Source organism: Limanda limanda, chromosome 2 (genome assembly GCF_963576545.1).
Source record: "Limanda limanda chromosome 2, fLimLim1.1, whole genome shotgun sequence".
NCBI lineage: Eukaryota > Metazoa > Chordata > Actinopteri > Pleuronectiformes > Pleuronectidae > Limanda > Limanda limanda.
In genome coordinates, this window is record NC_083637.1 from 18,807,649 (window position 1) to 18,833,912 (window position 26,264).

At 40.5% G+C, this 26,264-nt stretch overlaps 1 protein-coding gene across 1 annotated transcript; it reads left to right on the forward strand.

The window, feature by feature from the left end:
- Positions 1 to 25,991, forward strand: pik3r5 (phosphoinositide-3-kinase, regulatory subunit 5). Its single transcript, XM_061090908.1, has 18 exons — positions 1 to 217; positions 11,507 to 11,622; positions 14,129 to 14,244; positions 14,356 to 14,424; positions 15,748 to 15,886; positions 16,486 to 16,555; positions 17,345 to 17,519; positions 18,205 to 18,373; positions 18,493 to 18,561; positions 18,807 to 19,714; positions 19,892 to 20,020; positions 20,643 to 20,774; positions 21,040 to 21,133; positions 21,895 to 21,971; positions 22,140 to 22,233; positions 22,691 to 22,773; positions 23,550 to 23,665; positions 24,705 to 25,991. The coding sequence occupies exons 2-18, from the start codon at positions 11,523 to 11,525 to the stop codon at positions 24,853 to 24,855; spliced, it is 2,691 nt and encodes an 896-aa protein (XP_060946891.1). The 5' UTR covers positions 1 to 217; positions 11,507 to 11,522; the 3' UTR covers positions 24,856 to 25,991.
- The last annotated feature ends 273 nt before the right edge of the window (positions 25,992 to 26,264 follow it).

Sequence of the window (26,264 nt, forward strand, 5' to 3'; positions counted from 1 at the left end):
GAGACCGAGGCTGATGTCAACCCCGCTGCGCCCAGGATGTGGCTTCGTCTGTTAAACCGTGATGTGCACACGCTGACTGAATGAATGGATGAATGGATGAACAGATAATTGGATGAATGGCACAAGCACCGAGCCGGAGACGCGTTTTTGGCCTGGGACTCTTTAGACTTTGGAGACGCGCACAGGGAGAGCATGGATGTTGGCCAGTGAACTGCAGGTAAGAGGAGGAAGACAGTTAACAGGTGCATTTTATTTTGAAGGGTAAGTGTGTTTGTGTGTGTCAGAGAAAGAGAGCGGAGAGTTTGCTTTATTTGATTCTGTTTCATAAATGTCTATCAGTAAGTACAGTTTATCCATGCAACACTATTCACAGAAAAGACTACTACAAAGTGCTTTTCATAAATTAAAAACAGAGTTAAATGTTGAAAATAGAAAACAAACTCACACTTAAACAGCCTAAAAAAAGAAGAATCCTGTCCTGTAAAGTTTATAAGAGACAGACCAGGTGCACAGGCATCACCTGGATGTGTGTTTAAACAGATATCCAGTTTGGAGCCGTGATATGTGTCTAATGTTGCTTTCATATGAAATGTCAGAGAGGATATAAGGATACTGTCAATGTCCTCCAGCTTCATCTGTCTATCTGATAGAGTGGCTCATGTCTGTATTGGGCACTTTGGTCTTCATAGCTTCTTTAGTCAGTCCTCTCTCCGACTCATGTTGTCTTTTAATGTCCTTTATAATATCCAAGTTAATTTCTCTGCCATGTGAAAGCTTCTGCCATCAGTCAGCATCACAGTAAGAGCTGGGTGATATGGCCAAACAACATACTAAGATTTAAAGTGTCACATTATTATTTCTGTTACATTTAAACTGATGTTTGCTCCTGATTGCTCCGAAGTGAAGGTTGTTTGAATCTCTTCTTTATGGACAGACCGTGGAAAATCTAGGATATTTGTCAATTAGAAGCTGACAATTTTTTGTCAAACATCCGAGGACATTTCCTGATTCAGTATAGGTTCAAATTTAAGTCATTCCTTGTTTACTGTTCGCCCTGTAGCTTTAAGCAAAGTCCCACTTCATTAAATGTTTTCTGAGAATTGCTCCTCGTTTAAGTACATTGTGTTCTTCAATAAGGCTTAGAAAATAAAAAGAAGAATATAAATCATATATCCGAGTGAGTGACTAGTTTATTTAAAAATAAAAGACTTCTGACAGGACAGGGGCACTTCAGGGGCCAATTAGATTTTGGGGGATCCGGCTCTGTGGGCCGAAAATGACAAACACTTGATAAACAGCAAAACATTTAGCGAATCTGAAGCACATCAATTATGTGTTACATCTTCCCACTGAACTTGCACTTTATAATAGTTATACAAGTTAATTTCCCTTTTATGTGAAAACTTCAGGAGTCTTGTTGTTAAGGTGATGGATCATTTCAGCGTCACATGTAAAAGCTGGGCTGTCATATTGCTAGCAGATCCCCCCCCTTGTACCATTTTGGGAACTTCTGCTTTTTCAGAAGCCCTGTATGATTCATGCCTTTAGTAAACTCTGAGGAAGTAGAGAAGAAGAAGCACATGTCAGGCAGGCGCCTGGTTGTTTGCTGGCTTTAACTGTGAGCATGTTTGTGTTTATAAATGTGAACATTGATTGTTATGTGTTGATCTCAGACGTTTGTGTCAGTACCTTAAACGGCTCCATGAGGTTATAAGAGTTCCTCTTCCCGTGCTGATTGCAGTCTGTGTGGTTTGTGTTACTGAGCACGTGAGGACAAACAATCCATCAATTATATCTATGATGTCATAATTCAATTTAGTGCAATAAAAATACCATTATTAAATTCATGATTTATTTTTTAATAGATACAGAGCCGGCACTGAAATGAGACAAGGAATGCAGGCAGAGAAATCTGACCCAGAAAAACACCGTCAGTTAGACACAGTCGTCTTTGAGGACTCCACCCAATAGAAACACTGTTGAGCCAACGCCTGTACTCAACATCCTTTTACCACATGAAGCAACCACATTTCTGCCAAATGTGGATTTTCAGGAACAGCATTAATTAAAAGTCACTGTACGTGAAAGAAGAAAAAGAAAAGCTGGCAGATCATTTTTCAGAGTAGTGACGTAAAAGTAAAATAAAGAAACTAAATCACGACGTCCTGTGACATTTGTGAGACAAACAGCCACCAATATAAAATCAATACAATTGATGTAACTGGTGGCCATATCTTCAACATAAACAAAATAAAAACCATAGCATGCTTCCATTACTGCTCCTGTGGTGTCATCCAAGTGTCTGCAAGCCCCGACATTCATATTATTTTTATTACGTCTGGAGATTTGGTCACCAGTAACTTTAGTTGTATGGTATTCTACGATAACACTGTTTACCCCTGATTCTCCCAAAGTGTTTTGTGGACTCCAACACTTCACCCACCCCTCCATTGGCAGAGTGGTGAGAAGATAATGAGTGAATTTTCATTTCTGGTTGAACTATCCCTTTTAAGGGCAGAGGATGTGGCACCTTGTTTAGCCCTGTGAGACAGATTGTGATTTGTGAACATAGGCTAACAAATAAAACTTGATTGATTGATTGAAATCCAAATCAAACCTCATGTTGAGATAAGACCAAGTCAAGTCACAAGTGTTAATGAGCAAATCTCAAGTCTATTGCCGAACAATCAGGCTTAAGACCTGACTTCTAGGTCTCACAGCAGTCTGAATCGAATCTTAGTCTCATGTCTAAAACCTTTACAGTGTGTCTGTTTTGTGTGTCCCCTCTAAGTCAGGTCCGACACAACATGCAGGGGATGAATGTGTTTGGATTCATGTGAGGATGAGTAGCAGGGTAAATATAGTATTTATTTATCCCTCCAGCCCTGCGGTAGTGTTTATGTGTTAAGTTAAGTATATAATCACTCTCTCAGTGGTTGTTTAAGACCATAACATAGGAAAAATATCAGGGTTAAACCTAATTGTCTCCTCCTGGGCTGGTTTACCAATTTTTTTTACAAATTGATCAATTACACAATCAGTTGGAGTACAGTCATCTCCTGTTGTTGAGAAATATAAACTGCTGGAGATGTGTCGAGCTTGCACTAGAAAAAAAAAACCTGGATTGCGCATATATACCACAGATGTTGGACACGAGGCGTACAGCTACACACTGTCACAATGTGTAGATGGCATCTAGCTGAAGTGATTGAAGTCTCCCAGCTCAGAAGTGTGTGTTATTCACAGCATCACATCCTGTTTGTCTCTTTAAAGCTGTCCTATCAGTCAAATCTTCATCTTCACCTTTATGACACATGGTTTGACGCCTACACACCCCCCGTGTGTGTGTGTGTGTGTGTGTGTGTGTGTGTGTGTGTGTGTGTGTGTGTGTGTGTGTGTGTGTGTGTGTGTGTGTGTGTGTGTGTGTGTGTGTGTGTGTGTGTGTGTGTGTGTGTGTGTGTGTGTGTGTGTGTGTGTGTGTGTGTTGTGCTCACGTGTACACACCTGTTGTTAATAAAATACATATTCGGTAATGTCAGCTTTCTAAGCACCCACACCGTTTTTCTCACATCACACTTGGAAAATGCAAAGAGATTCAGTTTTTCCACAAAGAGAACAGAAGAATTTTTCATGTTGTTGTTGAACTTGAGCAGACAAAGACTCCCAGTCCTGTTTGTGTATCTTTAGTCGCCTCTGGCCAATAGCCTGATTTAACAACTCATGATATTTGCATCTAATCTAGTTTTTATGAGTGTTTATTGAGGAAGTGAAGACCAGAGGCTCAGTAAGGATTTTAAGTGACAAAACAACCTGTGTGTTTAGGTGCTGAAGTAAAATGCTGAGCAAATGGTTGCATCTCAGTGTATTTTTGAAGCTGATACTTCCTGTTTGGGTTTTTAGTTGCACTTAATATATATCTACTTGAGTATGATAATAATAAGTTGCGGTAAAACAAAAATAGTCTAGATTGATTATGAGAATATAATTATTTGCAAATACCTTTTAAAAATGAGATTTATTTTTGTATCTACGCCTAGGAGGTTATGTTTACACCCCCGTCCTTTTGTCCGATTGTTGGCTTGTTTGTTAGTTAGCACGATTCTGCAAAAACTACAGAACAGATTTTCATGAAGCTTAGTAAAGTTTCAGAAAAGGACCCGATAAATGTTGGCGCAGATCTGGATCAGGTGAAGAATGAAGCTCTGGAAGCTCAGATGTGAAATCAACTTCACTCTTTTGCACAGTCACCAAACAACCTGAGGGATTTTATCACGCACACAAACACACACACACACACACACACACACACACACACACACACACACACACACACACACACACACACACACACACACACACACACACACACACACACACACACACACACACACACACACACACACACACACACACACACACAACCTTAGGCTTCACCTTAGTTTGTAACAAGAGATCCCCTCCATCGGACTACTGTGTTCTCACCGGTAGCAACTGTTTGAACTAAAAGGAAGCACTTAGTTACACAAGGGCTTTGGAGTTGGACCAATGTTGTTTCCTAAAGCCATAAGAGACCGGTTCACATCCACAGGGTCAGCAGAGAGAGAAAGGGAGAGGGGGAATCACAGCTCTGTTGGGCCAGCAGAGGAAAACTGGATGTGAATATCAGACTCTATCAATCAGGGGGGGTCTGTGAAAATGACAATCATCCATATACTGTAGATACACACACACACACACATGCACACGCACACGCACACGCACACACACGCACACACACCCATGCATGCACGCAAAAACACACACACTCTCCTTACTGGTCTGTGGGAGTGCATCTAAGAGTCTGATCACACCACAACAATGGGGAGGCACCTGCTTCCTCAGCCGAGCAGGGGAGCTATCTTCCTGTTAGGAAGCAGTTGGTTATGGGATCAGTGGGGGAGATGGGAAGCAGCCCGTGAGGATGGAAGGAGAGGAAAAAGAGGACAGCATGAGAAAGAAAAAGAGAGAGACACACACACACACAGGTGAAGGTTTTGTCTGGGAGATGTTGATACTCGTAATGCTACAGGAGGACAGAAGATAGCAGGAGGAAAACACAGATAGAAGCAGCTAAATGATGTACTGGGCTTTCTCAGAAACCATTTTGATGTGGAGCCGATACAAAAGTGATGTAATATATACCTTCGTCATTGTGACACAATTTAAGCTGACAATGCGGTTCATCGCTTCCATTTGCAGCTATGTGTTATAATATAACCTATTTTAAAGGTTTCTTTTCCTGTGTACGATGACCTGACTCAACACTGAAAACCCATGACAAGATTGATGGGCTGCCTGTTTGAGCAGCTGGGACCAATATGCTCTGGGTTGGGTGTCAAAATTCACGATTCAAGATTTTTATTATCAAATGCACAACAATAACATTAAGCATTCGCTGGCAATGAAATGCTTGAGTCACAGGCTCTCTTCTAGTCATGCAAGTAATTACAACCAAAACAAATAAAAATAAAAATAGTATAAAATAGAATAAAATAGAATATTAAAAATTTATTTATTTATTTATATATATACAGCTCAAGAGAAAAATAGAACAGAATAGAACTAGTTAAATTGTGTGCAATAGTGCAAATATGCCACGGTGCTGGTTTGGTGGAGTTATTGCAGTTAAGAGGAGTTTAAAAGTTAATGTAAAAACTGTTATGTTCCCCCCCCCTGTCCTGTTGGCTTGTCAGCAGGATTACACAATTACGCATATTTCCGCCAAACTTGGTGCAAGATGAGACATTGGTCAAGAAAGAACCCGGTGAACCCAGTGAACCTTCTTGAACTTTTTCACCAAATTACCGAGGGTTATTTGATGGATCTCCATGAAAAGATGTTGGCATATTCTAAAGACTGATATTTATGAGTGTGTGCAATTTTTGGTCCAGCTTGATTGAACTTAAGGGAACTGTTGGGCCTCGGCAGCGGTCTGCGCTCCACTGAGTGCCGTTCTAGTTTGGTGCTCTTCCTGGAAATATGATCAGTGTGATGACTAAATGGTTTTCAAGTTGTTTCAGTGGTTTCTCACAGCTCTTCATTACTGAACGTCAGTGCTCGGCTAGTTGTAATTTCTGCATGGTAAATTCAGAGATTCTGATTGTTGCACGCAAAGCAAACTCTGCTTGTTATTGTCTGACTGCTGCAGGTTTTCAAACCATGAAAAAGTGGAAGTGACCTTGTTGACTCTCAGAGATGTGCTGCATACATCCTCTTATGAAACCTCACAGAATCACGCATTTGCAACACGACTCTCAACTCTACGTAAACAACTATGATGACACTCTTTATAAAACGGTTTTATGAACCCTGGGATAGGTTCGCCCTAAAAAAGGATCTCTCTCTGGGATGGAAGGATGTATTTGTCAGGAGCATTTGGAGGAGCCTTTGAAATTGCTCTAGTCATTAGGTTTGACACCATATGCTGTGAAGTGCAGCCTATGCAGCCCCTGAATTGAGGCACAGCTTGATGGTGTTCAGTGCCTTCAGCCTATAAGACAACATGTTCACCTCAACCAATTCCCTCAACAGCCATTCAGCTTTCCTCTACATCCAATTCATTCACTCCCAATAAACCCTTCAAATTACATATTGTAAAGTAGGGGTGGGAATTGGTGAAAATGTGAGGATTCAATAGTTTTGCGATATTTGTGCCACGATTCAATATTATTGCGATTCTTAACATATTGCGATACAGCAAGTATTGCGATTTGATTCTGCGATATATTGCGATTCATGTCCCCCATATTATTCAAAGGCATTACAAAAAATGAGGAGAATAAGACTGCTCAACTCACTTCAAATGTCACATTTAAGTGCAAAAACTAAGAAAGGGTAGTGCAAAAACTTTGTTCTTGAACATTCAGGACACAGGACCTTTGTAATTATTTTCTGAATCGGAGACCTCTCACATGAACGCTGAGCTCCCAGCACATAACTTAAAATTATTTAAATACAATACAGTAACATAAAGCAGACATAATAGAGTAACATAAACCTGAGAATAATCATATAAATAAGAGTAACTTATAGAGCTTCAATCAAATTGAGAAAAATAAACAAAAATGTGTACTGCTAGAGTCCAGTCCAGTTGGCTGCAAGGTCATGACCCAAAATGTTAAATTCATTTGGAGTTGGTCAACATGCTCAGATTTTAAAGCGCTTCTCTGGGCCGTTACTGTATCTCCTCTGGAGAACATCCTTTCAGCAGACACACTAGTGCCTGAAATGCTCAGGTATCTTTTAAACTCTGAAACTCTCCTCATCATGCTTTGGCTGCCAGGGGCTGTTTCGTACATAATTAAATATTGCAAAAATCGATACTGTATCAGAACAGAATCAATTTTTTTTCCCCCACCACTATTGTAAAGGTGTGGTGTGAGCTCTTAAGAATGCTCCTATACAGGGGTTGTATATACCAGACAAATGACCTGATATCTTCAACAGGACTATTACTGTAACTAATAAACTTTCCCTGCATCATGCCCCCTCACATAAGGTCTTCCCCTCTTCCTCTACATTTGCATGTCTCCATTGAACCCCGTCCTCATGGCGTCTGACTTATTAGTTCCTTCCACTCTCACCGGGCTCTCGTCCAGCTCTGTCCACACTGGACAATGACCGGAGCGCTCAGCACAAGTGTCCGATAGGCCCACCTCCATACAGCACCTCAGTGCCTACTCGGGACACCTCTTCCAACACAATACCTCTCGAGGGAGGAGGGGTCAGCTGCATGGATGTATTGTTTACTCTGGAGCTGGTGGTATTGTTGTTTAGAGGTAACTGCAGGAAAAAGAGCAAAGTGCTGGGGGATAATTTGGCTGCTTAAACCTGCAGTTTCCTGCCCCACTCCTCCAACTGGTGTCAATGGTGAGGTCGTTTGTACAGTGAATGTGTGTTTCTACTGTATATCTCATTAGGTATATCTCTTAAGAACATACAGGCAGTTGTCTGTGTAACTCGTGCAGTCTACAATTCCTCAGTGGTTGTGTGTTGTGTAGCTTGTGTTCCTCTTTTGATTACCTTGGAAAGACCATTGTAAGGTTTTAATGAGAAACTTGCCTCAGGGTGTTAGAATCAAACTAACAGTACACACACTGAGCTGCACGTTGTATCCTGTTTGTTTCACACGTTAAAAGAAACAGTTGTCTGAAGTAGTGAATGATTCTGTGGTGAATTTCGGCACCTCTGACCAATCACATTAAGCGTGATGCCATTTAGGGTTCAATCTACTAAGATTCAAACCGCAGAATAAGAAAAGATTAAGACTTGGGAACACTCAATATGGATGAAGGGAGTTTGAATTGTACCGCGGCTGCTTCAGGACGTATTTATTGAGTTTATTTGTCCTGTTTGTTTGTAAACAGTCCTGGTTCTGCGCATTTGGTTTAATCATGTTCTTATACAGGAGTTGGGCTGCCTGTTGCTTTATCCTGGCTTCAAGTTGATTACATCATGTTGTTCTAAACTTTGAGCAATTGCTACAGAATAATATCGATCAAATCATTCCAGAAATCTCTGTCTGTCTGTTGTTCGCTCACATATCGAGAACCGTTCATCTTTTCAGGCTTCACACTTGTGAATCAAGGGCACAAGGAAGTGCAGTGTAGTTTTGATTTTGATGTGATCTGGACACTTTCAATCTCAACAAATTTTTAATAAAGACTTAGCCAGTGTCCTGCAGTTGGTTGTGGCTCAATGACTACAGGTCACTTTTACAGTTTATATATTCCAGTTAATATCAGACCAAGGACGAAGTTGTTTGCTTTCTACTGCTACAAGATTTGACAACATGCGTTTTGATTTGCTTGACGTGTACATGTTGTATTGGTCCAAAAATATAAGAGCCTCAATATCGCTTAGTCAAAATTTGATGTGATTGTATATAGGGTTAGAATAATTTTAATATCGTGAACGTTTTTCACACGAAAACAAAATCAAAAACCGTGTCTTGTGTGCAAAGTCCTTTAAGTGGCCTGTGGGTGGACCATCTCTTTGGGGTAATGAGGTGAGTGAGCGTGTGAGAGTGAGTCATTTATCGACACTATTAATTTGACAGCTTTCATTCACGGCTTTATATGAGTTGGGGAATTCCTCACAGTCACTGGGGAAATTTAGAGAAAATGTAATCAGACCAAAACAGCTTTGATGTCACTGCTGATTCCTGTCTCAGCTCCGACTTCACTCTGAAAACAACCCCGAGGCAGATTAGTTTAGATAAATGTAAACTCTCTCTTTCGGATGCAGCAGAGCATTTTGGGTTTGTTTTCTAGATGTAAAGGAACGATCAATTACCTGTATAAAGTTGTTTTCCTAATGTGGTCCACATTAGGAATACTTATAATAACTAAAGCTGTAACATATTCAGTTATATCTATGGCCAGCCAATCAATGTGGTCTAAAATAATTGTGGTTTGTGTTTCCAGCATGTGGCTACATGTTACCAGAAAAGATCAAAAATACCAAATCCTAAAAAAGCTTTGGCCCCTTTTGCTTTAGGGAAGTGTTTGTTCTGCTTGTCAAAATCTGAGGTTTCCCAGTATTGGCATACATGAAATGTAGAGATGCTTTAAAAATACATCAAACTTAATTTGATTTCAATAAATGAATGAAATCAACATCAATCATCTTTCACATCAAATAAGATTAAAACAATGTTCATATATCCCAATTAGTCAGTCTAGTCATCCAAGTTTGTGTGAAATGGACAATGTGTTAGGCAGATGCAGAAATGTTGTATATTTTGAAATGAAATACAAGGGTAAATTACTGAAGATAAGGTTATTACAACAGAACAATTTGATCCTCAGCCGTCAGAAGAGCCTTAGTTTAAATGTAGAAATGGAAAAAAGGGGATTTAACCACATTTCTTCAGTCACCTTACCTACATAAACATAACATTTGTGTGATGAAGTCACTGATGGGACATCCCTGGTATGTTGTTATAGAGACTGTGTATAAACTCTGGTGACTTCTGTTTTCAAAACAGAACTGAAACCACTTACCACACCTGGGCTGCCCTGAGTTGCTGCATGAAAAACAACCCAACGCACGTATGAACTGAAATTTTAAGAAAAAAGGTGAAGTTCAGCACATCCTCGTGTCTTCAGTGCTGAAGATGTGATGTGTCTACTATGTTAATGTGGTAACACTGGAATAGAGTGCTAGACTATTTTCACAATCTCCCCTATCGACAGCAGTTTCACATCTTGACCACAGGCGAAGAGGTGATGTTTTCACTGTTGTTTATATTGACTGTTGGCAGGAAAACAAAACCCCCGCCGCTGAAATTGTTAAAGGGAAACTTAGACAGGGGGAGGGGGGGCATGGGCCAAGGTAACAAGTTCCAGGAATGAGAGGGACAGAGCATTTTTTCTATGAAGTATAAATCGCGATGACAAATTTTGTTTTATTTAAGGAAAAAAAAATGAATGTGTTATATTTGGTGCAGCTTTGATTGTATTCAAGGTGACTGTTGGGCCTTGGTGGAGGTATTTGCTCTATTGGGGGGTCATTCTAGTGTTTTCATTGCTTGTTCTTCGTGGATGGATGGGGAGTGGAAAACCCCCAAAAATCTTTTTTTTATATTTGGAAATTATTTCCCATGTAGGGAATTGTGCATGGATTTGATGAAAGAAAAGCACTGAGGCCTGTGTTTCTGTTCTAAACCATTGATAAAATGTCTATTGTGAACTTTTTTTGTTTTTGTTTGCTTAAATGTTGCTGATGTCAAAGCTGGTTGGCTAAAGTTTACAGTTGAGAGTTTGTATTAGTATGTAGATGTTCCTCTTAATATCAGTCTTATTAATAGTGGATATAAGCATTTCTTCTTTTTCATGCTTGTCAATAGGGCTCCTGTGTGTAAAACTAGATAAACTGTCAATCATTCTCCTGCTTTACTTCTTCTTGGTTTGTGCTCACATGTTGATGGACATGACTGACATTGAGCAAAAGCTTAAGGTGTTTTGTTCTCGTTGGATTTAATGTTTTGAATTCATCACAGGCCACGTAACAGTTTTCGGGACTTCAAATAAAACCTGCTGATCTGAGGCAGGGCAGCGTCCACAGACTGGCCAACCACTTGTCAAATGAGGAACTTATTTTTTATAACAGAGACCCAAGAACATATATATAATATGAAACAAGCAGGCATGTGTTGTGCTGTTTGGGATATTTCAGGAATTGTATTGCAACAAAACAGCAGCAAGCAACTCGCGTGTCAACATCATGCATTTGCCTTTACGGTTTGAGTATCCTCTTTGACTAAAGATCATTTTCATACTTACCAGGTGATCTGCCTTGATGCAAAGCAGATGTGATAGCTGTTGCGATACTGTGCATGAAAAGAGAGGAGTGAGTGTGCAAACATTATGCACCCCCACTAAAGGATTTCCAGATAATACACGGATGGAAGTTGAGTGTCCTATGTTGATAGTTAATGTCAGGTCTCTCTGCCGCCCCTCCACAGAGCCTGAGCAGTGAAGATGCAGCACACCTCGTGTACAGAGGACAGAATCCAGCACGCCCTTGACCGGTGTCTGGACGGGCTGAGACGGAGTCCCACAGCGGCACACCACTGGAACGGTAAGATTCCACAGGCTGACACTGGGACACACGCTGAGAGGAGTTCAGTTTTTCAGGGCGTGTAGCAGCAAAGACAAAAATTAACTCTGCCAAGGAAGTAAGGTTTTCATCTGTCTGTTGGTTAGCAGCATCACACAAAAACTACTGTATGGATTAACCCTAAACTTGGTGGAATGATGCTGCATGAGTTGGGGAAGAACCCGTGGTGTGGATCCAGATCTGGGGGCGGATCCATTAATTATATTTATTCCGAGACGGGGTTGTTTTTCGACATTTTTGTAAATGTACTACTGCGGAAATCTTCAATCATGCATTTATGAGTACTGATTGTGGATGCATATTTTTTACATCTTATAAATGAGAACTTGCTGTAAAGACAGTTGTGTTTTTAACATCATCGGAGAACATGTTTGACTTTGTATCTCCTGTTTTTTAAAGCACAAAGAGAAACTGAACTGAAAACACAAAGAGAACTGAAAAACATACTTGGTTACAGTGTAGTTCCCAGTGAACATGGGAACCTTTGCCGTTCAGTGTCTGATTTTGTAGTTTTGCCAGGGTGGCATGGAGGTGCAGAGGTTAATACTCTTGCCTTTAAGCCAGAAGGTTCTGGGTTGGAATCTTCTGGCCGACCAAGGCCTTGCAAGTTTGCATGTTTTCCCCAGGTGTTCGGGTTTCCTCCCACAGTCGTGCAGGTTCTGTTGATTTGTGACTCTAAATTGTGTCGAGGTGTGAGTTTGAGTGAGCGGTTGTTTGTCTCTGTGTGTCGGTCATGTGATGAACCTGCACCAGGGCGAACCCCACCTCTCGCCCACTGTCAGCTGGGATGGGCTCCACGCTCTCCCGGCGACCCTCAGAAGGATAAGGGATATAAAAGCTCACTGGAAAGATTTACTATGACACTTTTATTGAAAGCAGAATTAATATAAAAACCAAGTGTAAAACCAAAAGCCACATCGAATGATTTAGCAGCTTTGCCCCAACACTCTTCCAACAGGCTTCCCTTTCTTTGAAATTAAATGAAACACATTTTCTCAGAAATTTCAGTCCCAGCCAACACATTTGGACGTGATATTTGCTGATTGCTGTGCTAACTCGAACAGAAGGCCGTTGTTTGTCCTCACTTTGTGGACACAAGGCCGCCCGCCGTGTGACAGGCGCTCCGCCAGCAAACACGGGGCATTCGAGTTCACGGGCGCCTGAGCTTGTTGTCGGTGACGCTGCTGCTGTGCTCTCATCAGGGAAATGTGTTATTGGCTGCTGGAGGAAGTTGGGTGAATAGACAGGTGAGAGGAAGTGGTGCCTCGGAACCGCAGGGCGTGAGTGAGGCAGAAGTTACTGCGGCGCTGGGTGAAAACAGGCTTGATGGAATCGACATCAGACTCCCACACGTCAACCAGTGCCAGATAAAGAGAATCAGACATGTGCCTTGTTTTGTGCCCTGACATAAAAAATGCTAAAGCTGCACCTCTACTGTAGTTTTTCATGTTCTTCTCCTCCTCACTGCCTCTTCATCGCTCCAGTGGCGCTAAACGGTGTGAAAAGTTGGTATCAAGATTACAGTGGCCACAATTATCATGTTTCAATATAATCACAGTATTTTAAGTTTTCAGTAGTTCTTTTTTAATTCAAATGATACGATTATCATCAATATAATATATATAATTGACCACCAGAAATTCTACGAGGGCTTCCAGAGAAACCGGAAACTGTTTGATCCATAACCTGTAGAGAAGATTTCCTGGAATATGTAACATTAATGTCAACATCCACTTGTTTACAAAAATTGACATCTCAACAGAACCATCATGAAACTCTGAGGTTCATTTTCCGTGCTGTCACCTTATCAAAAATTAACCACCGGAGCTCAGGATGCAAATACACCTCTGAGCTTTAAATAGACGCCACACACTATGTGTTAGAGATTGTATGATAACGCTCCTGTGCAAAAAGAGCAGCGGAGAAATGAAGCTACCGACAGGATGTTGGAAAACATTTGTGTGACCTGAACAACTGCTGATGTGTTACCTCCTTGGAAACTGAGTTTGAGATAAAGGGATCAGTAAAAAATAATTAATCAATCAATCAATCAATGGAAAGTTGTTTGTGTCTGGCAGTTAGAGGCTTTAAAGAACTTTTGTGGATTGCTGCGGCCCTGCGTTTGGTTCATGGCAGTTCATCAACACATACCACAACACTACTCTAATTTATGGTGTTACATTCGCTTTCATTTTAGTAGGCCAGGCTATTTTTCAGTTTTACAGTTGAATTTAAATGCCTTATATCAAATAACGTTTAAGTGTTTGTTTAAAGTCCTCCATGTTTAAAGTCCTCCATCAAGGAGCTTAGGATTTCATGGTGTGTGCCACAGCTTTGCTTATATCCCACAAAATACATGTATCTTTCTAAATGATCCTGAGATTAATATGTAACACATGTGACTTTTTCTTGATCTTCTTCTACATGTAAGGTATGAACATGTGCATTTACACGTGCTGTGTTTCAGTGCTGATGTGCTCAGCGGGTCAGTCCATGAACCGCTGGAGCCTTGAAGAGTTGGTGAAAAGAGACCCCGAGAATTTCCTCATCCTCTTACAGCAAATCATCACAAAGACCAAAGAGGTGAGAGAACAGAGTGCAAAGGTCGAGGTCAAGAAAAGCATATTGTCCAGTGCAAGCATAGTTATTCTAACAAATCTCTCTCTCTCTTACTGTTATTGTGTATTGAATTAGGTTCAGGAGCAGTGTCAGTATGAGCTGGTGGCTCCCCTCGCGATCATGTTCTCCTCCACTCTGCTCCAGGTACAAATTGTCTCCATCCAAACGTTAAACCATTGGTCACCTCTCAGTGACCTTCTTAGTGTTTCACACACACATCCTAGTGTTTCACATACAAAAGATGAACTAGTTCTGCAATTCAAAACCACTGTGATGGTTCATAAACGTACAACTGAGTCAAAAGCCTCTAGCACAGTTCCCAAACGATCTTCGTAAATCACAGCGTTTGCTGGCTTGACAAAAAACAACCTTTAGCACATAAATACGCTTCTGTTTTGCAGTCCGGCGTTCACACTATGAGGCAGAAAGTGTTTGCTGTGCTGTCACACTGTTGTTGTTGTTTTCAGGAGCTTTATTTCCAGATTTCAGACCGATAGTGTCAGTAAATATGTTTCTTTAGTGAAACAGCATCATAGTAAGTGATTATGTTACAGTTTTTTAGTTTGTTTATTTATTTAATGAAAAATATACCTTTGGTTGTTTGCCAACAATGGAAAATACATTTCAGCATTACTGTTCTGTTGTTATTTATCTTATAACATAAAGAAACCCCCTTTTTTTTTTTTATAATGTAAAATTAGATTTATTTTTGGGTGATTTATTTAGTAGATTATTACCTAATTATTCTCAGATTCCTGTTTGGTAATTGTATACATATGCTACCCAGTGGACATATTTGATTCTGGAACTATATAATGTGGCGCACAGTGCTTGCATGTACTTTGAGTGATGAGTGTCCCACGTTGTTAGATTTAAACATTAAACGAGTTTAAAGTAAGTTTATTGTTGAGACTAGGAGTTAAACCCTCACTATAATGATACTGAGCGTGATTATAATAAATAAGACTTAGAGCAGGATCAATTTGAACATTTATGTTATCTGTTCAAATTCTGTTGCAATCCTTATGGAGCCATGACTTCAGGTTAATGATGGGTGAAATTTATCAAACTATATTTTACAGTAATTATAGCATCACTTGCTCTGAAGCAAACCCTCTGTCCACACTTATTCACCCTCATTTTCAATCGTAATACATTTTTGATGACACTAGATATGTTGTTTTCTTGATAAAGTTATCTTAATAGATAAAAATAGATATAGTTTTATCTATTAAAGAAATAGATATATTTTTGTATCTATTAAAGATCAAGAAAGTAACACCCCCCCCCCCCCCCCGACCAAAAAAAACTATTTTAGAGTCATGAATAATGGAGATAGTTATTTGATGATCTGAAATGCAGGCTTAGGGGGTCACCTCACACAGTTCAATCATAAGACATGTCCTCTCTCTCCAGTCTCACTGCGTCTCAACACAACCCCGATTGAATGCATGTCTTGTGTTGCAGACACCTTTCTGTCCTCCAGACACTGAGCTGCTGCAGGAGGCCATCGAGGTGTTCCGCTGCTTCCTCACCTGGCCGGAGCCGTACTGCAGTGTGTGTAAAAACCTGCTGTCCACACTACAGCAGGAGCTCAAAGCGCCAGGTAAGGATGGGGGACATTGTTCGTGTTAAGTGCATTATCTTTTTCTCTATGTGTCTATTTCCGACCGACTTGTTCCGTCTCTAACGATTTTCAGCTCATGTGTTCACAAGCGTTTTTTCCAACCCTCTTAACCCCTCCCCCTAGTGGTAGATCAAAGGAATGCATTTAGGATGGGGCTTGCTCATACCACGAACAGCAGCATCACAGAGAGGAACATGATAAAGGTTTCACATTGAACTGGACACTTCTTCTTAGGGATGTGATATCGTTTTACAAAACAAAGAAAAGCAGAAGCCACACGTGAACACCTAGGCTGAAATTTACAGGAATGGTCAACAGAAGGAACACAACAAATAAAAACTTCGCTATGATTCATCATAATCTCTGACAGGACAGAGTATATATTTTTGCATTGTTTTTTTCAATCTTTTATAAATTGAATTTTGCATTTAAAATATTTAAGTGTTTCAAATATATATATATCTATGAAGACATGAAATATGTATCATCTGCCACTGTTACACTGACTGTGTTCCTCTCCAGTTGTTTCTTAAAAAACATCAAATCTAATGGTTTTTCTGTTGTTTGTTTCCTCTCAGGGATTTCCTTTCAGAGACTGGTGAGAGAGGAGCAAGGCCTCAGCACCTCCAGCCACAGCTCCAAGATCATGTAAGTCCACAGAGTGTTAGGCTCACTGAATCATCTATGTGGTTGTGTTATATATACATCTATAAAGTCTGTATTTTCTACAGACTAAAAAAACGATAGAATGACGTACATGTACTGTGTGTGTACAGTTTGTCACAGTTCAATTGCAACTAAGGTGATGTTTCCATGACTATTGGTGATATTCACACCTAATAATAATGATAGCAATCTTAAAATTACAAAATTTTATTCGTAACGAAAATAAAAGAGACAAATTAAAGAGAAAAACATAACATCGTTATACATTGAAAGCAGTTCTGAAGAGCTGAGCTTTGAAAGGATATTTAAAAGCGGACGGGTCGCTCCAGTCTCTGATGTGTTGGGGGGGCATGGTCTGATGCTTGGTCCTGTATGTGGAATGGAGGAGAGATTAGCATCAGAGGAGCGGAGGCTGCGTGGGCGGATGAAACAACTTTGTACACCCTTTTGACATTTGTCATCAGTCCAGCTCAGATTGTGTCGTATCTTTGCGCTCTTGTACCTCCTGCTCTCTGGTTGAGATGTTTTCCCCTTTATCTCTGTAGTTCATAGAGAGTTTATCTGATCTTACGTCACACTTGAAATAATGATGCAGCACTTTCCTACAGTTAACTCACTAAAGTAAACCAACATTTTTGGTCAACACCTACTGTAGGTGTTTAACCTGGTAAGTCCCTTTTCTTCCCCATTAAAACCCCACCAGGATCATAGCACTCTGTTTGCATCCTCCACATCCACACACCGGTGACATCATGAGTCTGTTCCCTGCAGGACTGTGCTACTGATGAACCCGGGTGAGGTGCCCGCCGACTTTCTCTCCGTGGCCGAGCAGCTCAGTCAAATAAAGCACTCGCAGCAAGAAACGTACATCACACTGATCAAACACGCCTTCCAGTCCACACTCGGAACCAAGTACCCTCAACAAAGTATCCACAGAGCCCTGCAGGTACGTAGTCAAAACAAAGACTCTAAAGATAGACGGTTTCACAGCTCCACAATGTGTGTTGGTCGCCATCTGGTGGCTGGCAGAAGTAAAGAATACTCTGCCTCCCTTTGTTACTGGATTAGAGATGAGCCCGATTAAACAGTACAAGTGCATTCCAACATTTTGGGGATAGACTCTGATTCCAATATTCAGGTGCTGCAACTGGTATCCGGAGAATAGTTTTTATTTCTGGATAGTGGGAGGAAGTGATGAGTCATCCAATTAATTTAGAGTCCATGGATCAAAGCAGTTCTCAGAGAAAGTATTTCAAGATATTAATGTCTTGAATGGTTATTCACATAAACACATACGTTTATGTTTCCTTTTAAAATTAAATCTGACCTATCAATTTAAACTACATTTCACTTTAGGCCTTGTTTGCATGCATTTCAAATTAATAATGGTAGATTATAATATTTCAAGGTAATTGCATAGAGATTTTACTTTATATGACCATGTAATCAATATCAAGGAAATATGTAGCTTTATATGTCTACTACACTTTAAATCCATATTTTGGATAAAAAAAAAAAGTATATGAATTATTAGAACGATTTCTATAAACTCTAATAAGACCGTTATTTTAGATTTTACAACGGGGTTGATTATAGATGAATGATTAGTATATTATGTTTCATCTTTGCAGGAAAAACCTGTGGATGAATTGGGTGAGATCTTTTCTGTGGTAAGCGACATCTTGGAGACGGCCGCTGCCATGGCCGACCTTCTGAAGGGACGCGACCATGTGATCCAGGGACTGGAAGAACTGAGGGAGAGAATCAGAGTCCCAGCATCCAGCGGGAGGAAGTGTGACGGTAAGAGGATGGACTTTATGGTACACCCAGTACATCTCATGATTTTTATATTTCAGTTTCTGGTTTACAGCGCTCTGATTGGCTGTTATTTTGCTTTGTTTCCTGTCTCAACCTTACAGGGATGCTACAGACGCTTCCACTGCCCACAGCCAAGTGTTACATGATTCACTGGGAGAAAGACAACTTTGGTAAAGTATTCAGTGTGAGGCCTGTTTGTCTCATAATTGATCCATGATGATGAGCAGTTTTCATTTCTCCTTTCAGTGCCAAGAAATCTATCTTCAATTTGAATATGACATAATAACTATATTTCCAATGCAACACATTTTCCATTTTATTTGTCTTTTGCTCATTCAAACCCAACTTTGATGCTCTTAAGATCGCTGCTGTTCTGCTCAATGTAACTCATGTCTGTCTGTTTTGATTCCTGCAGATGATCTGAACACGCTCTTGGAGCACGGCCCTGACGATCTCAGCGCTAACAGGCAGGCTGAGGAAGAAGAAGAGGAGTTAGACATTGATGATGATGATGAGAGGGATGGGACAGAGTTGGATGAGGAAGACGAGGGGGAGGAGGATGAGGATGAAGAAGACAAAGAAGAGGAGGAAGTAGATTTGCCTTCCATGACTATCATCCCTAACTGCTACAATATTAACCACCGTGCCTCCACCTTCTCCACCATCTCGTCCCTGTCCACCGCTTCCAAAGACTCCATGTTCTCCACCTTGTCTGTGACCTCGGAGTCCTACGCTCAGTCGCTCTTCTCCGTCGCCTCCGGAGCGGACAGTGACTACGTCGACGATTTTGAGGACTATATCTGCTCGTACCCTGTCGTGGAGAAATGTTCGCCAAAGTCGAGTAAAACCTTGCCTCGGCTCAGCCAGCACCTGCACCGGTTCTTCTCCAAGAGCCCTCGCTCACTGTGCCGTGCGAAAAGCTTGGGAAACCGAGAATCTAAAGAACTTCTGGTGGTGCGAGAGAAACGCTCCAACTCTTTGCCGCAGCAAGTCAAGTTAAGCTGCCTTGAACCGCTGCTCCAGCCCCAGAGTCAAACTCTCAGACATGTGTGCTTCAGACGGAGGCCTATTCTGAGCAGTGACGAGGAGAGTAAGAATATCACGCTGAGGGTGGTTGTGTTTGGTGCCGATCATGTGGCCGGGAAGGTGGCCCGGGCCTATGATAGCCTGAGGAGGAAGGAGAGCGCGTGTCCACGTCTCAGCAGGGTCTTCAATCTTCAGTTCTACTTTGTGCCGGTGAAGAGGGACTCGGCTGGAGGTCACCTGGGGTCACCTATACCTGTGCCTCAAAGTGGAACGCCAAAAGGAGCGGCCCTTTCTAATGTAAGAAGAATAATAAAACCCCAACCTAACCAAACGAAACACCGAACACAAAGATTGGTTCATAAATCCATTCTTGAGTTCGGGTTTATAATTTTCTGGAGTAAAGAAAGACAGATTTCGATATGGCGACAGCGAAAAAGATAAATAATTTTTATAATTTCTGCTTTTTGTTTATAGCAGGGTCTTCACCTCTCGAGCACAGGGGACAGTACCAATGACATTGCCCATCTCCTTGGTATGTTGGACCCTTGGTACGAACGAAACACCCTCAGCCTGCTCAACCTGCCGACCAACGTTGTCTGCCAGGTACAATTAGAATCTGATTCCTATTCTGCTTCACCTTAGTTATTATCTAAAACAGCATTAGGGCCCCATAAAGGAAAATAAAACAGATATTTAGTCAATGAAGTTGTAATATTACCTCAAATAAAGTCAATTTTAGGCTATGTGTCATTTTACGGGGGAATTATCAGAAGATCAGTCTGTCGCCTGCAAATGAGGAATGTGTAGCATCTTGTTAAAATATACTTTAGTATAGGTTTTACATAGAACAATATCATAAGTGTCAGGACTTTTAAAAGATTGTGCCCCTCTCTCGTACTTTCTGAAGTATAATAATGTGATTGCTTTGAGATTATGGATCCAGGAGTGGAACTATGACGTGCATCGGTTTTCCTTGCTGGTTATATTCAAACCAACATTTTTTAAATCTTTACTAATTATTGTCATTTCTTTTCCTCATTAAATTAGGAATTTTTGTCTCGTAATTTTACAGTACTATTCTCAAAATCTCTTGTATTTATGTCCCTTATACTGCGTTGCATCATTCAGACCTTTCCATATTGTCAACCACTTTGTTCATGTTATATTCTGCTGTGTAATTGTAATAAGTGTTGACATTTTTAAATGTTGCTGTTGTTTTCTGCAGCAAACCTCAAAGACAGAGTCCGAGTCCTACGATGGTTCGTATGAGCAGCGTCTTCCCATCATGGCCGACCTGCTGCTGTACTACTGCCGCTACGCTACCCGGCCAGCACTGATCCAACTCTATCAGGCTGAGGTTAGACACACTTTTACACAAGAAACACACACACACACACACACACACACACACACACACACACACACACACACACACACACACACACACACACACACACACACACAGACACACACACACACACACACACACACACACACACACACACACACACACACACACACACACACACACACACACACACACAAAATCTTACACTTCTGAATAATAAGACTGTTATATTCAGAAATATTCAGTAATCTATAGAGGATCTTTGATGTTGCAGTTGACGTTAGCCAGTGGTGAGAGGAGGACGGAAGTGTTCATCCACTCCCTAGAGTTGGGTCACACTGCAGGAACACGAGCCATAAAAGCCATGGGTAAGTGTCACACACACACACACACACACACACACACACACACACACACACACACACACACACACACACACACACACACACACACCCTAGCAACGTTACCACAGTTAACCAGACCCTCCACGTTTTTCCATGCAGTGGAACGCTTCATCAGTTATTATGAGGTCGAGACTGGACAGAATTTATGGAAGGAGGAACATCTGTTATTTCCATAACATGATTCATACTTCTACTTTTTCTAGTTTCGCTCGTCACCGCCGCTCGCACTTCTGATTTTTCATTTCCTTTGTGAAGTAAAGATGTAGTGAGATAATCAGGCCTCACGTTAGTTGATTGTTTCTGTGGCGCTGCCTGAGTGTGCTTTGATTCATTACTCACTAAACTACTCGCTATTTTTTTTTTTACTTACCTCCACCAGGGAAGATGTGTTTTCACCATAGACAGTTTTCACCCATGTCTGTTGTTTGTTTGTTTGTAAGCAAGATCACACAAAAGCAACAGAACAAACTTTCTTTGTGTGGGTCAAGAAAGAACTTATCAAATTTTGTAGTGGATCGGGATCAGGGGGCGGATCCAGGAATTATTTTTCACTTTCTTTAACAGTGCGAGATTTCTTTGGGAATAATTCATGGTTCCTAATCTTAGTTGAGTTAAAATGTTGCATTATTATTTAACATTTTATTGATTCAATCCAAAATGTCTAACATTTCCATGACTCCAACATGGATTAATTATGTGTGTGTGTGTTTCCTCTCTGGATAAAGGTGCTGCCAGTAAACGGTTTGGTATTGACGGTGACCGAGAGGCAGTGCCTCTGATGTTGGAGTTGGTTTACAACAGGGTAAGATTATGTGCTATTAATTCACTATTAACAATTGTGTCAAAGATGGTAACTAAATATGAACAGGCTTTTACCATCAGGGCCTCGAGTCTCTGTACCAGTTTGCATGAAGAGATTAGACCTGCCGGTACTTTTTTTAATCACCCTCCCTCCCTTTCTCCTCCTCAGGTGGTTATCAGTGGGAGAAGCCAGTGGAAAAGAGAATCAAAAGTCTGTACTTCAGTGAACTTGACCAAAGCGTGCAAGAACCCTGAGGAACTAGGTACGCTGCTGCTGCTGCTGCTGCTTCACTGTTAGTGAACTGTTTAAAGTAGTCGTTGGCTGAGAACATGTACACTGGAGTCATGCCTCACCCTGATGTTTATTGTTCATGATGAGATCTGAAAAGCTATAGTTTCAATTATATTTTATACATTATAGCACAATTCTTTTGGCCCAGATCTGTGCCACACTGATACACTTTTGGGCCATATTCACCATTTAACTCACTTTAGGTTCACACCTACATGACACCTTGCCTAGAGCACCGCGGGTTTGCCAAAACAGGCCCGGATATTTTCTATTTTACAAATGGGCCTCTTGAGCCTCACATCCATTTTTATTTCGAAGACCAGAAGTGCTGCATCATTGCCGGAAGTAGCCCATTCTCATATTCTATCAGGAAAAGGTCTGGAGACGGCGATGAAACATTTGCTGTCATTTTGTGTGTAATTAAACAGATTCAAAGATGGAGTGCCTGCAGCTCATGATGACTGAGGTTGTGAAGAGGCAGAACTGCAAAAGCAAGAAGGGCTACAACCAGGTGAGCTAAACGTGAGCTCTGTGTCGGCGGTTTGTGGTTTAAACAAAAAAAAGCACCTGTGGCAGCTTGCTTTCATAAACAACTCTGAAACACGCTCCCTATTTCAAGACCTCAGCGCTTCCTGGAAATCATCTCCAACTCGTATCAGACTAACACCTTATCTCTCGTACGTTGAGAACAATGATTTTCTCGCAGATGTCTCGATGGTACAAGAAGCCACTACACACAGGAAACACTCATGTCTGGCACTAACGTTGTTTTCATTGTTTGTAGCTTAGACTCTAGATTTCTAGTCGACAGCACACACCTCAGAATAGTATATTTCAATGATTGTCAAAAGCAGTGGATATTATATCAAATTGTATGTAATATCCATAGATTTTTATAGAACAAAGATAAAATAAAAGTTCGGGTTTCAAGTTTTCTTTGTCATATTTAGCAGCATGACTAAAAAATGGTGGATGAGCTTTACAGGTCAGCTCAGGAGTACAATAAGATCATATTTTTTTTAATAAAGTTAACATTTAAATTAGGTCAAAGAGCTCAATATAAAAATGTTATGCAATACTATTTATATATATATATATATATATATATATATATATACTATATACTATATATATTATAATATACAAGATTAAAACCAAAGGAACAAATGTAGTCTGTATTATATGTATATTTTGGGATTGCACATTGAGCAGATATACAGAGGATTGTTGGACGTGAACTGAAATATGACTGCTGAGGCCTAATGGCGATGTACTTTCTGTCTGTAGCAGCTGAATTTGACAGAGGTGAAGGTGGATAAGGTGCAGGTGAGCGGAGCTGGAAACACAACCTTTGCTGTGTGTCTGGACCAGGATGAGAAGAAGATACTACAGACTGTCACCAGGTGAGGAGTTGTATAGACACACACACACTCACACAACCTTGTAATTTCTTGGTGAGGACACTCATTGGTTTGACGCATTCCCCATCATCTTACCCTCGTGCTTTACACTCACACATGGTGTGCATATACGTATATATAACTGTATCAGATGTTCTTACTTGGTTCAATTAATACCTATCTTTAATATAATTCCCTTTTTATGAATTTTATGTTATCAATTATTATTGCAATCATTTATTATAAATTGTCAGATTAGCATGCCTCATCTGTTTTAATTCAACAGCCGGGTAAGAGGCCCTGTAGATCAGGATAATACTCACGGCCCCCAAGTGCCCCTGCCTTTCTTTGCACTCATTCTGAGTGCTGAGTTTTTACACCAACTTAGCCTGACCCTATTTCTAACCCTAAAACCAAGTCTTACCCTTTTAACAGCCCTTTGAACTATTGAAGACCGGCCAAAATGTTCAAAATGCTAAAAGTGGTCCAACAAAGATACAGTATAAGTACAGACGCACACATACAGAACACAACTAAATGTCAACCCATTTATGTCTCCACGCTCTCTCCACTGACCTGCATCCTTTTCAGCCATAAACCAGTTTACTCTCAGAAATATAGCTGAATAGAATTAAATCATACTTGATTACATAAATTATATTATATATATTATATAACATTATATTTATATGCACAGGACTTCAACCAAAAGCTAATCAATCAACCAAAATGTGAATGAGGAGGCTGAGGCAGCTGCTGAACTTGGCGTGTTCATCTGGTTGTGGATTTTATTTCCTGTGTACTTCTCCTTTAGTACTGTAATGATTTATGTTTTTTTTAACATGAAAGCTGGTTATGTTTTGAGTACCAAGCATGAAACTGTGCGCCGGCACCAAGTTTCGGGCACGCCCACCATCAAACCCTAATGCAATGCTCCAGCGTCAACCACAGCCTTTACAAGAGTTCCTATCTGACTAACTCTCATTTCTCTCCCTCTCTCTCTCTCTCTCATTTCTATCCCTCTCTCTCTCGCTCTCCGAAGGTGTGATATATCAGTGTGCTATAAACCCGACAGTTTCACCGACTGGAGACTAAGAAAATCCAGGACTTCCGCCCAAATCCAGCCCCTGCACCCGACCTTCTGCTCCCTCCTCTGCCTGCCCATTGTCACGTTCAGCGGGGCCCTTCCCTGAGGCTGGGGACCTCTGGTTTTGGTGGGATATGGACACAGAGTGCAGAGGAGCAGTGCACAGAAGGTCATGACTTTATCTTTTCTGCCTGGTAGAAACACATGGACGTGAGCAGAAGGGGTATAGCTTGAAACCTGCAGACCAGGCCGATGTGTTCATACAAACTCATATGGGCTACTCCGGATACAGCAGTTCAAATGATGATGAGTTCAAATTTGTATGTGCCGATCAATCATTGACTATTGTTCAGGAAACTGTTCAAGCTTCCGTCTTTGGGTTTCAGTTCCTCTTTTCCTTTTTTAAGAGAAGTGGCTTTACCCAGTAACATGAGAATTGAGTTTGGTCAAACAGGGTGAATGAACAAAGTCTTGGGTGAGAGGACAAACATGTTCTACTGAGAGATGGACTGTGAAAATGAAGAGATCATCTTTGAGTCAAAGCAAAATAACTTTTCTCTAGATCTACCTGCATGGACAGGGAGGATCATGGGAAAACTTTTACACCTGCAGAGAAGACTGTACCATGTAACTATCAGTCTGTGTGACTATATATGAGAATGGACACTATGAATCTAAACAATGATCAAGTTTTGTAAAATATTGAATTACACAGCATATTTTTTTTAATGTTTGTTGTAGCTGTACTTAACATTTCTCCTAAGGAGTAACATCGATATGACTGTCTTAACTGGAGTTATAAATACAACCAGCAGGGGGCTCTGTTGACATTCCCTTCGATTTCACATGTTGTACACATGAATCCAGAGTTGGTGACTTTAAATAAAGTTTAACTTTGTAAAGTTAGTGTCTAAACCATGTTTTATAAATAGTGTTCACCTCATGAGGGGATACGGATGGAAAATATATATTTCCAAACCAAAATGCACGTTTTAATTTTTTAAGAAAATACTTTTTCTTGTCATGACATGTCTTGAGACAGTTTTGTTGCTGTAAAGGGATAATAACTGGATCACCTGACTCAACGTGAAATAGTTGCACTGGATCGACGTTTCTTTTATGGAATCAAAGCACTTGAACATTAGATGAAATGAATTAGGTACTTTAATGCTGTTCTCTACTCTCCTTACACGCCTTCTCTGACGGAATACTCCAAATGCAATATTGTTTTTTATGAATATATGTATGTCACTAATGTAATTCTATGTAAGTGATTATTAAAATATATGAATATATTTCTATATTTGTAATCTATGTCTCCTATTGCATATTAACTATTAATTATAGATTTTCTTCTATTTATTTATCTATCTATCTATCATCTATCTCTCTCTCTATATCTCTCTATCTCTCTATCTTGCTACTTCTCTCTATCTACCTCTCTATCTCTCTACTTCTCTATCTTTCTATCTATCTCTCTACCTCTCTATCTCTCTACCTCTCTACTTCTCTATC